Raw genomic sequence first — 15,035 nt, 5'->3', positions numbered from 1 at the left:
TTGCTCTGTACTGCGGCTTTCTCTCTAACATTAACATTCCTTGGCTCCAGAAATATTCTTCCAGGGAGGATGTTTGCTACTCGTGCAGGTACATATGTTTTGATTTAACCAGTTTAACTAGGATATTTTAAAAAGAAAAATGATAAATATTTGAAATACCAGGAGATAAAATGAGGGGAAACAGGAAAATCTTTTCCTTGCAGATGATTTACAGAATCAGGGAGCCATATATTTTAAAATTTGGCTTCACTGAGCCTCATAATATAGTTGCTTTGTTCACATCTTGCTTGAATTTAAATAGGAAAAATGTCATAAGGCTTTTTGTCCTTTTGCACACTAATTATATTCTAGCTTCTCATGCTTATAGGGAAAAATGAGCATTCTTTCGGATATGTTCAATGAGTCCCTTCTCCTAGTCTGAATGTTTTTGTTGCATTAAGAAGTGAGAAGGAAGTCTTCTGAATTTTGGCTGTGTTCCAATGGAAGATTTTTACATACTTTTTACATGCTTTTTCTGTTTTAATAATCCTGCTTGAATTTCCACACAGATATTTAATTACTTTCACAGGATGTTCTCTGGATTTAAATAAACAGTCTTACAAGTGTCTGACACAGACACACACGAATTGACAACTGCATGCAAGTCTTGCATTTCCCTTGTGAAGAATGGCATATTTTTAGAGTTTAAAAACCCATTTGCTAGCTATTTTTGTAAAGGGCCTATCAAAGAATAGTTTCCATTAAATGTGAGCATTTGCTAACTGTTGCATCGCAGAGATGCTGTAGTGATTCTTATACTCAGGCCTGGTCTACACTTGAAAATTAAGTCAGTTTAACTACGTCGGTCAGGGGTTTCAAACCCCTGAGTGATGCAGTTATGCTAACCTAAGCCCCTGTGGAGACAGCTCTAGGTCAATGGAAGAATTTTTCTGTTGACCCAGAAAAGAAGGGTGAAAAGTCCCCAGAATTTTCACATTTAATTTTCAATTTTTCTGTTGAAATGTTGGTTTGAAAGTAAAATATTTGTTCCATGGATGCCTACACACATGTAATCTCCTCAGAGATTATATTAAACATAGCTATTGTTATGAGAATTTCTGTGATTTACCTATTCTCCAGCATGGTGTCAATTTGAATATAAATACATTTACAGTTATATTTCCTGCAGCAGATTCAATTTAGACGCATTCAGTGTAAAAGAGAGGTGCATATGGGCCTCTGAACATAAAGGGGTAGAGAGGATGAGAAAATTGCAAATGATTGATTTTTCTACAAAAAGCCATTTGAATTCTGGGTGATGAAGTATAATGAACAGCAGAGACCTATGTGTAGGGCCCTACCAATTTCACGGCCGTGAAAAACATGTCACAGACTGTGAAATAAGCCCTTCCCCATGAAATCTGATCTTCCGCTGGCTGCTGGAAGTGCCCCAGCCAGGAGGTTCTTAGCTGCAAATCGCGTCTGGGCTGGGGAGGGACAGGATTTGACCTTCCCCTGCATGGCCACTCTCACTCTCAGGGGGAGCCCAGCACTGGAAGTTCCTGCAGCTGGAGACTTGTGGAGGTGGGTCCGATCTCCCTCTGCTCCTCAGGTGACTCCTAGCTTCAAGTCCCTGGGGAGAAACAGGACTTGTCCTTCCCTTGCATGGCAGCTCAGGGGGAGGAGGGAGATCAGACCCGCTTCCGAGTACCTTTTGGGTTGGGACCCCACCGCAACAACACCATGAAATTTCAGATGTAAACTGCTTAAAAAGTGAAATTGACTAATTTTAAAACCCTCTGGCTATGAAATTGATCAAAATGGACTGTGAATTTGGTAGGACCATACCTATGTGTATCTGCTGATTCCAGCTGTAACAGTACTTCAAGTAATGGTCCCTATGGCATTCCACTGAGGGTTACGCATGCGCACCATGCACCCGGAGTCAGAAAATTTAAAAAGTAGAGTCCGTTGATCGATGCATGTGCCTGGCTCACCTTATGCTTCTGTTCGAGGCGATAAAGGATGGGGTGGACTGACTGCATCTCCAGTTCCTTCTCACCACCGCATGGTCCTGGTCGGAACTTGCAGTGTCCTCGTCCCTGACAATATTTCAAATAAGGATAGTTGTACATAGTTTACCAGACTATAGTAGTTTTACCAGTTTTATTGTAGTTTTTATTAGTCAATACTTTTAGTACTTTGTTTGGATAGACTTTGGGAGATTTTCAACCCCCTACCCCATGTGGGGGTACCGGACTATGTCCAGCCTATGTCTAGGCTTAAAACGCTGCACCTCCTGCCTGCACTCCTTCTTGATCAGTGACAGACAACATCATTGCCTTTCCTGCCTGGGGGAAGCTCACATGGCATCCAGGTACAGTATTTGCCAGTCCTTCCCCAGCCACACCTGAGAAGGCCGGGCTCTTCGCCTCCAGCAACACATCATGGAGCTCGCCATGAGACTGTACTCAGACCCAGGCCAGAGAACTCCCCCAGTGCATCGGCCTGATTCAGTGAGGAGTGCACCTCCAGCTACCATGTCTAAATCCGGTGCCGAAGATACCACCCTCATGGACCCAATGGCAGGGCCTAGTCAGGAGGTAAGGAAGCACATCCATGAGCATGGAACTAAGTCTTTCTCCAAAGCAAAGATGATGGATGCTCTTTCCACGAGTTCAAGGCATGGGGACAGAGCACAAGCTAAGTCCCATAGACATGAGAAAAAGACCCACAAGCAATGAGATCCAGCAGTTCCGAGCACCAATCCATCAGTACCACGAGCACCAGCACCCCACAAGATTCCAAGAAAGACCATCGCACCACTGATAGAAAAAAAAGAGAAACTCCTGCTTAGAGATCCAGATTTGTGGCCAAACCTCAGGATGTGTGTTGCTGCATGCAGTGCCCCCCCCTCCATGACCTCCATTCACTTCTTTCATCATCAAGAGATCAGATCATATATCTTCCCTCATCCTCCTCCTCTGGATGCACTGATATGCTAAGCTTTTCCTGAAGCTCTGATGGTCCACCAGCTCTGATGGCTTCCCTTCCCCTCCTCCAGAACCCTTTCAACGAATCAGAAACAGAGAACTGTACCATTCCTCTGCACCTTCATCTTCATACTATGCACTCTTGTGGGTCTCTGCACCATCATCACCCTCTCTCCCCATCTCCCCCTCCATTGGTACATTGGTACCTCATGCCATGGGCCTCCCTCCAGACCCAGCCTATGGGGGCCTGGGGGACCCTACACCCCCTCCCCCCCACCTCTGATGAAACCTGTCTGATCTGTCTTTGTTTGTTTTGATTTAAAGGATCTTTCAGGGCTCTTTCAGAAGAAAAGGAAGAAGTTGAAACAGAGCGATCAGCTTCAGCTCAGCAGATGGCAACAAAGCATCAAGATTTCCCTCCTCATCTCCAGACACCAGCATGACCTTCTCACCGGATGATTTCAGACAATTTTCAGGAGACATGACCTGAGAGAATTATAAATTACTGTAAATTAGAGGATGCCTGCCACAACATGGTCAGGCTTGTATTGGGTGGGGGCTTGGAGGAAGGGGCTGCCCTCCAGTGAGCCCAGGCCCAGCAGATAGCAGGGAGTACAGCATGAGGATAGCAGGGCATGGCTACAGCCATAATGCATCTAGATTCTTGGTTCCCTCTTTCTTTTTCTCTCCTAAATTTCAGCACTCTATTGAGATTCTTTTTTTCAATTAATTTTTTTTTTAATTTTGGAATCAAGGCATATGCTCAAGGATTCCTCAGGGCCCTTGATCTCTGCCACCATCTCCCCCAAACCTGCCCTGACCCAAACATTCACCACCAACCACCATTTCAACACTACTCATCTCCTCAATTCTACTCTCAGAAACTTTACGAGCCTTCAAGAAAATGTCTGAAGGCACAGAGGTCTTGCCTCCCAGGGCCCCCAGCTTTGCTTTGCAGGCTAGCTGCAACCTCCAAGAGAAAGAGGTAACCACTGTGTGATAGCCTGAGCCTCCCCACCTAGCACTCTTTTCCCACAGTTGAAGTGTGATGGGTGCTGAACATCATCCACCATCGCTATACAATCAAGTTTATCTTGCTACCTCCTCCAAGACTTCTCTACCCCATCAGAGACCACTCTCATGACACCATTCTTCCCCAAGAGACAAACTCCTTGTTACAACAGGGACCAATAGAACCCATTCTCCCAAAATATCAGGGAACGGGATTCTGCTCTGAAGAAAGGTGGGTGGAGACCAATCCTCGCTCTCTGGCACATCAATCACTTCATCCACAAGCTCAAGTTTTGTATGGTCACACTGGCTCTTTATGAAGGATGCTGACTTTCTCATCAATATTCATCTGGCCCACAGACATTTCCTGAGATTCACAGTGGGTACCCACCATTTCCAGTACAGAGTGCTTCCATTTGGGATAGCCACCACTCCCAGAGTCTTCACCAACATTTTTTCCCATCATAGTGGCCTATGTCAGACATTGTGGTGTACTCGTGTTTCCATATCTCAACGATTGGCTCCTAGCCACAAGGTCCAGGCAATAAACCCATGTGTCAACCCATGTTACTCAACCTTCTTTTGTCCCTCAGCATCAGTGTCAACATAGAGAAATCGATCCTAAACCCTTTGCAGTCCCTGAACTTCATAGGGGCTATCATAAGTTTGGTCTCAGCATGAGCTTTCTTGCCTGGAAACTGTCTACTGGTAATGGACAGAACTCACAATGTGAACAATCAATGTGTTCCAGCAAGGACTTGCCTGTCCCTCCTCGGCTACATGGCTTCATGTACTTACGTGACCTCCTTTGCACAACTCCATCTTCACTGCCTCCAGACATGGCTCCAGTCCATTTACTTGCCAAACTGCCACTCCATGGCTTCCATGCTGAAAGTCCCTGCCAAAGTGCTATTATACCTCCAGTGGTGGACAGACCCACATCCGGTATGTGTGAAGGCTCCCTTTTTTTCTGCCTCACCAGAGAAGATGATTATCACTGACATCCCTGGTGAGCTGGGGGGCTCATTTCAGTGACCACATGGCTCAAGGAAAATGGACTCCCAGAGAATCCAGGATGCACATAAACATCCTGGAGCTCTGAGCTGTGAGAAGAGCATGCCAATCCTTCCTTCCCTTCATCTGCTCCCATGATGGTCTCATCATGTCAGACAACATCACCAGTGGCTTTTACATCAACAAACACAAAGAGAGAAGATCTGTGCTGTATGCACAAGTGCTCAATCTCTGTAACTGATGCATCAATCACCAGATCTTCTTGTCCTTAGCTTGTCTTTATGGGACACAGAATTTATTCACTGACTCATTCAGCAGACATTCTGATTCGGTAGTACACACAACATTTTCACTCCATGGGATACCCCAACCTGAGACCTATTCACTTCACAGGTGAACAGCAAATGCACAACATACTGCTCCAGGAGAGCCCTCAGTCACCATTCTGCTCCTTTGGTCAGACCAGCTATCCCCTTCCTCCACTACTGCTCCTACCTCAAGTACTGCACAAGATTCAATGAGACAGAGCAATGGTAATTCTGATCACTCCCTGCTGGCCTAGACAAATTCTGGTTCTCTAATATTCTCCACATGTCATCCTGCTCACCAGTTTCCATCCCCATCTGTCAAGATCTGCTGACCCATTATAATATAATATATGGAGATAGACCTATCTCATAGAGCTGGAAGGGACCTTGAAAAGCCATTGAGTCCAGTCCCCTGCCTTCACTAGCAGAACCAGCTACTGATTTTGCCCCAGATCCCTAAATGGCCCCCTCAAGGATTGAGCTCACAACCCTGGGTTTAGCAGGACAATGCTCAAACCACTGAGCTATCCCTCCCCACAAAGGGAAGATCAGACATCCCAATCCACATGCACTTCACTTCAGAGCATGGTATTTGGATGGGTATCTGCCTTAGAATGAACATACTCTTCAGCTGTATGGGACATCCTTTCTAGCAGCAGGAAGGACTGCACCAGATGTTATCAAGACAAGTGGTGACGTTTTTCATCATGGAATCAACAAAAAGGTGATTTACCAGAATCAGTGCGGAGGGATCCCCCTCATATTGGACCACGTTCTGTCACTAAAGTCATTGGGTTTTGCCTTCTATTCTTTGAAAGTACACGTGGTGGTGATTAGCACATTCCACCCGCCAGTAGAAGGTTTCTCTATCTTCACAGACCCACTAACTGCCATCAGAACCTTCTCACCAACCGATAGCTCCTCAATGGAACCTGAATTTTGTTCTCTCTATGCTAATGAAGACTCCCTTCAAACCTTTAGCGTCATGCTCTATGTCCCTCCTTTCCATGAAAGTTGCCTTCCTTGTTGCTACCACTTCCGTGAGAAGAGTTGGCTACATCAGTGCTATGATCTCGGACCCATCTTTCACGGTTTTCCACAGAGATGAAGTCTCCCTATAACTACACCCCAAGTTCTTACCAAAGGTGGTTGCTCAATTTCACATACATGAAGCCATTCACTTACCTGTTTTCTTTCTGAAATGACATGCATCTGCAGAGGAATGTTGACTCCATTCCCTCCATGTTTGACGAGCTCTGTACTGCAGAGAATTAAACCAATCAGGAAGTCCTGTAGACTATTTATTGCAATAGCAGAGAGAATCAAGGGACAGGCCATCTCCACCCAGAGAATCTCCAAATGGATTTGAGGATGTATCAAACTCTTCTACCAGCAGTCTGGTCTACCTCCCCCTACAGGGGTACAAGCTCACTCCACAAGGGCTCAGGCTTTGACTTCGGTCTCCCTTCAGAATGTGCCGCTCATTGACATATGTAGAGCGGCCATGTGGAGTTCTCTACAGATCTTTGCTATGCATTACGACTGCTATGCAATAATCAGCAGTGGATTCCTCCTTTGGTATGGCAGTCCTTCATACTACTGTTCCATCCTCATCCTCGCACCCTCTTCTCCCATAGGTGCTGCTTGTTCATCAACCTCAGTGGAATACAATAGGGGTCATTACTCAAAGAAGAAGAAGTGGTTACTTACATGTAACTTGAGGATCTTTGAGATGTGTGGTCTTTAGCTGTATTCCATGTCCCACCCTCCTTCCCCTCTCCTATGGATCTGCTGGAGGTGGTGGAGAAGGAACTAGAAATGCGGTTGGTCCACCCACTCTTTATTGCCTGGGACAGGAGCACTAGGTAAGCCATGGCATATGTGTGGACCAACGGGCACTACTTTTTAAATTCTCCAGCTCCAGGCACATGGTGCAGATGCATAACCCTCAATGGAATACAGTTAGGGACCACACATCTTGAAGAACCTCCAGTTACAGGTAAGTAACCTCCTCTTATGGCACAATGTTGTCAAGGGATTTGGGAAGGAAGTCAGATGTGTGACAACTATATACTAAATATCCAGTAAACTCAACTTCTAACATTGGGATTATATAGATATTGCCTAAGTGTTCTTGAATTTTTGCTTGACTTTGCACCAACAAACAGTGTCATACTCATAAAAAAGGAGTTTGCTGCAACTTAAGTCTCTTCCTCTTCTCTCATGTAGGACCTCCAGGGAACTGCTTCACAAATAGATCCACAAAATAACAAAGTCCTCACCTTCATCACCTACATTGGTTGTGGGATATCTGCCATATTTTCAGCTGCAACTCTTCTGACATATATTGCTTTTGAGTAAGTATTTGTGCTGTCAAAAACAATTCAAAACAAATATTTTGTTTGTAATAAATAAACAAGCTAACAGAGGCCAGGATATTTTGTTTGATTGGGTTGGGATGTCTATGTGTCTCACAAAAAGTTGCTGAACACCACTGTGCTCCACTGTTAAACATAGAATGTTTCTTACAAAGAGGCCCAAGCCCAGATTCTCTCTTCCTAGCCTGGCCACTTTGTGTTGCTCAGGCTGGGCAAAGTAGCAGAATCTTGGTCCCAAATAATCTTCTTGAGGGGCATAATGTGTCCTTTTATATATTTTAAAAATCTACCAACATGTTGCTCAGTCTTTTTTTTAAACTCCCTGTTTAGGCCTCATAGTTCCTAAATCTAACAGGAAAAATCCAGCCCTTTCAGGCTGGAGACTTTCAGTAGAGTGGGGAAGTGAAATGAAGATATGCCATCTATATAACAATTCTGAAAACATCCTACGGAAATGGCAGAATGGCTCAGGGATAACTCTGTAAATTGTAAATTGGTAACCACAGCTGCTATAAATACCTCAGTACATTTTGGCTACTTAACATATGCCTCTGTTTTTGTCTCTCTAGGAAGTTACGAAGAGATTACCCCTCCAAAATCTTAATGAACTTGAGCACAGCCCTGCTCTTTCTCAACCTGGTCTTCCTGCTTGATGGTTGGATTGCATCATTCAACATAGAAGGCCTCTGCATAGCTGTTGCATCCCTTTTGCACTTTTTCCTGCTGGCCACCTTTACGTGGATGGGACTGGAAGCAGTCCACATGTACATTGCTCTAGTAAAAGTGTTCAACACCTACATACGGCGATACATACTGAAATTTTGCATTATTGGCTGGGGTATGTGTGAGAAGATGTATTTCTTAGATAGTGTATATTTTTAAATTATGTATTGTTATGCATTCCAGCAATGCCAAGAGGCCCCAAGTGAGGTTATAACCCCATTGTGCTAGGCACTCGATAAACATTAGAGCTGAGTTAATAATTGATTTTTTTGGTTCAGTGGCAAAACTGAAAAATGCAGGAGGAAAAAATTTCAGGTTGAACAAAATGTTTAAGCCAAAGTTAAATGAAATTTTTCCAGGTTTTTTTTTAATGTTTTATACTCTTTTGTTTGTTTTAGTAAACTTCACAAAATTGTTAAATGAAATGTTGAAAGGAATCAAAACAAGATTTACTGAGCCTCCGTCCAATGCCTCAACCACAAGTAAAATGTATCACTGAAAAATAACTAAGATTCATGAAAGAAGGCTTTTCATTTTTTTCTATAGCAGGGCCCTTTGGCTTCTGCCAGACATGCTGCCTGAAAGCAGCTATTGTGTTCAAAATAATACTGAGCAACACAAAACCATTAGCCTCATGAACAGAGTGGTGATCACAGTCCAGTTCCTAGTTGGCAAGTTCCATATAGTAAAAATAACCCTCATGACTGGCACCCTTGCTGGCAGTCTCAGCAGAGAGGACAAGGATTGAATAGTCAGTGAAACTGATCCTTAGGAGTAATTTCTCCAACACAGGGATGAGAGACAAACACATAGTATGAGAGTCTTACACTGATGCTGCTTGTGCTTTATCTCTGTGGACAGAGGGCTTCAATATAGCTGTCAGTCCAGCACCTTTCTCAAGCACTACATTCGCTTTATATTACATAGAAAAAAAGTATGTGGAACTTCTGTTTACGTAGGGGTGTAGATAGCGAATATAAGAGATATAGAGTTTTGTAAAAATACAAACTGCACAGCTTTACATTGTAGCTGAAGGAATAAAAGATACACAAGCTGTTTTCCTATACAAGGATAGTTGGCCGGGGAGCCAGGAACTGTGGGGTCTCCAGCTCAAACTTCTTGTATGACCTTAGTCAAGTCATTTAAGCCAGCACTGTCAAACATGAGTGCCTACAATTAGGCACCTAAATCCATATTTAGGTACCTAAGTAAGTGGCTTGATTTGGATGCTCGGCCCTTCTGAAAAATCACTGCAACCTGATCATTAGAGTCTCAACCTTTCTGTGCTTCCAGCAACACTTTCAAACTAGGAGTCTAATGTTACGCATCTAAATACAAGAGGGCCAGTTTCTAAAGGGATTGTGCCCTTGTAGCTCCCGCTGATTTCAATAGAACTAGTTAGTGCTCACCACCTCTGAAAATCAGACTGCTTTAATTTACATGCCTATATGTGGATTGGGGAGCCTAACTTTAAGCAATCAGGGTTGAACATTTTTACTTTACTTTCCCCATGTGTAATAATAATAATATTTATCCCTTAATTTCTTAATGCTTAAAGCACTTTGAGATCCTTAGATGGAGATTTGACATTTATATAATTGGTGAGAAATCATTTATTTCATGCTGTTCTTCCATGCTGTGGTATTTCATGGACAGCTCTAGAGTTATATGGCTACCTCAGGATACTCTATGCTAAAGCAAACATTTTCAGCTCTTTTGATCATCAGTAATGCAGCGTTGTCTGGAAGTTTCAGATGCTTTGGGTTTTGAAAACAAAAATACAATAGCTGTCTCTTGTATTACAGGTTTACCTGCGCTAGTGGTAGCAATTGTATTAGCAAGCACAAATACAAATGCAAGTCGTATCTATGGCAAAGTTGTATATGGCAGAGATGCTAAAGAGCAAGGAGGAGATGATTTGTAAGTAATTTTAAAAAAAATCTGTTACAGTTCTGTGTTTGCATTTTGCAAAGGATTTGGGAGTGGCCAGACTGGCACTCATTAATTGTCTCCTAAAGTTTGTAGATAAAGAACAAGAAGAGGGTGTGATCGTTATCTTCTAAATCAGGGGTGGGCAAACTACAGCCCAGGGGGCCACATCTAGCCCTTCAGACATTTTCATGTGGCACTCAAGCTCTCACCAGGGAGCAGGGTCCAGGGCTTACCCCGATGCAGTGCTTCAGCCAAGGAGTGGAGTCAGGGGCTTGTCCCGCTCCGCGCATGCTGTGGCTCCATGCGACTCCTAGAAGCAGCGGCATGTCTCCCTCCAGCTCCTATACAGGGGCAGCCAGGGAGCTCCAAATGCTGCCCCTGCCCCAAGCACTGCCTCCACAGCTCCCATTGGCTGGGAACTGCAGCCAATGGGAGCTGCCTGGCCGCCCCTCTGCGTAGGAGCTGGAGAAGGAACATGCTGCTGCTTCCAGGAACTGCTTGAGGTAAACGCCAACCAGAGCCTGACCCCTCCTGTGCCCCAGCCCCTTGCCCCAGCCCTGATCCCCCTCCCACCTTCCAAACTCCTCAGTCCCAGCCCAGAGCACCCTCTTGCACACCCAACCCCTCATCCCCAGCCCCACCCCAGAGCCCACACCCCCAGATGGAGCCGCACCCCAACCCCCTACCCCAGCCTGGAGCCCCCTCCCTCACCCTGAACTCCTCATTTCTGGCTCCACCCTAGAGCCCGCACCCTCAGCCGGAACCCTTACCCCCTCCCACACCCCAACCTCCAATTTTGAGAGCATTCATGACCCGCCATACAATTTCCATACCCAGATATGGCTCTCGGGCCAAAAAGCTTGCCCACCTCCGTTCTAAATTGTTTGCTTCTGAAGCCTTCTAAAAGCTCTGAGAAAATCAGAAGAAATCCTATGTTACCAAAAGCTATGTACAAAATATCCCTATGCTGCTGAAAGTAAATAACTCATAGCTTAACAAAATAATAATAATTCTGTGTTTGGTTTTGTCTTAAGTTTTTCACTTTTTGATGGAAACGAAAGATTGTTTGGGCGGGAAGGGAGGAAGATGTTGCTTAACAATCATGTTTCTTTTGTAAATGAAAGGCCTTTTCACAATGTAAGCCACTTAGCACTTCTGTCTTCCACATTTTTATGTAGACATCCCAAACAATCTCAGAGAAGCTTATTTTCTCACTAACTGTCTCTTATATTATCAATGTCTTGCATGATAAAACAGCACATTGAAAAAAATGCCATTATATCTTCTCATTAAAACTTCATGTTAAACATTCCAGTTCTCTCAGGCAGCCATTTGCAGCTAAAAGAATGAGCGACATAGGCGCAACTGATCTCTGGCCTAGTGCCTGTGATCATCGTTGTCTAGTGGCTAGCCCCAAAGATCACCCAGAATGCTACTTTCTTAAGCTCAAGTAGTAGAGAGCTGAGTTTTTCTGCTGGCGGTCCTGGTTTCGGTACCATCTGAGAGCTGTGAGCATGTGTATGCTGCCAGTTTGTTACATTAATTCACAATGTTCTATCTTAAGCCTGAAGCCACTTCAGATTATGGTAGAGCATTGCATGGTGGGACTGTAGTTCCCACAGGCTATATCTATATGGTAAACATGAATTTTATATACAGTAGGTACATCCCTCAGTACCAGGCAAGATACCAGTGTATTCCTTAGTTACTCACAGATGCCCTGGAGCTTCACCCTGCATAAAGAAATAAAGTGGTCACAGGTTTTGGTTGTTACACAGGAGAAATCTTATCTGTACAGCAGTGGAGACGGATGTAGATTAGTTTTACATGTAATGATTTAAATAACTAAAGAAGTGCATAGTTATTAGTATCTAAGAATGACTGTGTTTTTTGTTTTGTTCTTAAAAACAGCTGCTGGATCAAGGATAAGGTTGTCTTTTATGTGACTTGTGCTGGTTACTTTGGAATTATGTTTCTTATGAACATAGCCATGTTTGTGGTGGTGATGGTGCAGATCTGCGGGAGGAATGGGAAAAGAAGCAATCGGACCCTGCGGGAAGAGGTCCTGAGGAATCTTCGTAGCATGGTCAGCCTGACCTTCCTGTTGGGCATGACATGGGGTTTTGCCTTTTTTGCATGGGGCCCCTTACATCTCCCTTTCATGTACCTCTTCGCAATATTCAATTCATTGCAAGGTAAGATTAATTCCATTTCAGTAAAACAAGCAAGGATTCAGCTGCTGATATTATGGAAGGGAGTGCTTCTAGTGATTTGACCAGGGGACTTGGAACCAGGTTTCTTGGGATCTGTCTTTGGTACTAATTCACTGCGTAAACATGGGACACTTAATTCTATCTGTGCCTCACTCCCCATCTGTAAAACAAGAAGGCCTACCTCACATGGATGTTGTAAGGCTTAATTAATTAATGCTTGCAAAGTTCTCCAAGTCGACCAGCCCTGCTTTTGCTATTGCTCACAGTTGAAAGAAACGCCAGTGATTACAGCATTCTGTTCAGGTCTCTTTCCTTTATTGAAGATCGGGGGGGAGGGGAGTATTTTTCCAGCATAACTTATCCTTCAGGTGTGGAAACTTGTAATCAAGTTATTGTACATCATAAATTATAGAAATAGTCCACCGATATTTAAAATAATTTAAATTCAAGCAAATTTGTGCATACACCACCCAGCATAAGAATCTCCTGCCCCACAAAAACAAAAAAATCAATAAGTATGTCATTAATAGAGACCATATTATCCCACCAACAAATAAATATAGAGATAAAAATAAATCTTTCCAAAGGTCAGCAAAATCTTTCCTTCATGGAAAAGCACTTAACATTTGTTCTGTGTCGATTTCATTCTATCCGCTGCTACAGATGAAAAAAATTTCCTGCTGTAAGAGATTTACTAAGCTTTCATGGGAAGAAAATAATATTGGTAAAATGTGAGTCAAAATGTCCAAAAGGTGTTTGAATCTGGTGTTTTAAATATTTTGCCTCCCAAGGAAATATTTAGTGTTTTAAATATTTTTCCACCCCAGATTCTGATATGATTTACTTCTGATTAAGGATAAAGAAGTATTTGCTGTAATGTATCAATGAGTAATACACAGGGTCTAGAGAGATCGGAAGCGTAGGGAAGAACATAAAATGAGATTGAAAAAAAGCAAGTTAAGGGTCTGATTCGGCAAGTGCTCTGTCACGCTGCCTTCAGCAGGGTTTTATGTGCAATGGGCCTGTAGAACTGAGCCCTAGTTCAAAACCTCCGAGGAAACTTTTTCAGTGGGAGAGGCATACTTTAAACACAGTAATGTCAAAAGAAAAAAAAAGAAATGGGGAGGAAAAGAAACCCCAAGGAATGAAAGCAGATAGCAAATTAAATGTGCTTGTAACGCAGTATGGTGGCAGAAAATGCCAGTGTTTTAACTTTGAGACTGTCTGTACAGAGGCATTACAACATGAAGCAGGGAGATGATAATCCTGTATAAAACACATTCCAGCCTGTCTGGAAGTAGAATATTACTTATATTTCTGGGCATCTCCACACTAGAAAGAGTTGATAAACTGAGGAAATTCAGAGAAGATTAACAAAAATCATTGAGGCTGGAGACATTCACCTAGGAGTAATGAGGTGAAACTGAGCAATGGAAAATTTAGGATATATATCAGGAAATATTTCCTAATCAGAAGATGCACTAGATTGTGGTGTAAATCCCATTGCTGCAGTCATTTATAGTGCGCAGCACAAACCATTAAAATACACTGAAAAGCACTTCCTGCAGATGGAGTAGGGGACGTCCATTAACTAGTGGGCTTTAGGGTACCATCAAAGGGATACATTAAGGCCCCAGCTCAGCAATGCACTTAAATCCAAGCTTAACTTCCATTATGTGAGAAATCCTGTTGATTTCAGTGGGGCTACTCATGTGCTTAAAGTGAAGCACACACTTTAAGTAATAGAAAGGGGCAAATCATGTATAAAGTGTTGTATGTGCTCTGATGCAGTAACATACTTTATGTACTAGAGGGTTGCACACTTCATGGATCTTATTTACATACTAGTGATTCCTTCCATCCCTCCATTCCATCCCACAAGCTCCCTGTGTGCCATCCTCCCTCCCCCTCCATTCCAGGGACTCCTTGCAACTTCCCCAGGCTTTTCCAGCTGGTGTTTGTGTGCAGCCCTTCTCCCCTCCCTAATACCAGGGTCCCCAATTCCCCACACCCATGACAGGAGTTCTGTCTTTGCCCCCATTCCCTCCTCCCCTCGTAGCAGGGCCCCCCCACCTACTCCACACATCAGGGTTCTTTGTGCCTCCTATTCCTCCCCAAATATTATGGTCCCCCATTCTCCCTCCCCATGCCAGGGACTGTGTGCACACTCCTATTTCTCCCTACCCCCCCCAACACACCCCCAGTTGTTTATTTTTTTCTCACTGCGTGATAAGTCATGCAGGGAGTAAACATGTCAAACTCTGTTGTGAGGAGGGGCAGAGATGAGATGGGGTATTGTTATCCTAGAAGGAGTTAATGGGTGCCATCAACCAGTTATTTGATCTATAGACAACTGCAAAGGTGATTGCAACTGTGGCTGTACTAATCAAATTCAGAGGCTCTCTGTATCTCCCACACACGTGCGCACACACACACACACACACACACACACTTACTGCAGAAAATCAGAAAATTGAAAAGGGA

The 15,035-nt window shown here is 43.7% G+C and overlaps 1 protein-coding gene across 7 annotated transcripts in view; it reads left to right on the top strand.

The window, feature by feature from the left end:
• Nucleotides 1-15,035, top strand: part of ADGRG6 (adhesion G protein-coupled receptor G6) — a 159,549-nt gene that overhangs the window by 130,200 nt on the left and 14,314 nt on the right. For all 7 annotated transcript variants that reach the window (XM_039531359.1, XM_039531353.1, XM_039531358.1 and 4 more), the window contains 4 exons: nucleotides 7,535-7,662; nucleotides 8,253-8,521; nucleotides 10,212-10,326; nucleotides 12,250-12,533. In XM_039531359.1, coding sequence (XP_039387293.1) covers nucleotides 7,535-7,662; nucleotides 8,253-8,521; nucleotides 10,212-10,326; nucleotides 12,250-12,533 — 796 coding nt within the window. The remainder of the gene's footprint in view (nucleotides 1-7,534; nucleotides 7,663-8,252; nucleotides 8,522-10,211; nucleotides 10,327-12,249; nucleotides 12,534-15,035) is intronic.

Source organism: Mauremys reevesii, linkage group 3 (genome assembly GCF_016161935.1).
Source record: "Mauremys reevesii isolate NIE-2019 linkage group 3, ASM1616193v1, whole genome shotgun sequence".
Lineage (NCBI taxonomy): Eukaryota > Metazoa > Chordata > Testudines > Geoemydidae > Mauremys > Mauremys reevesii.
This window is presented reverse-complemented; position numbering and strand designations above follow the sequence as displayed.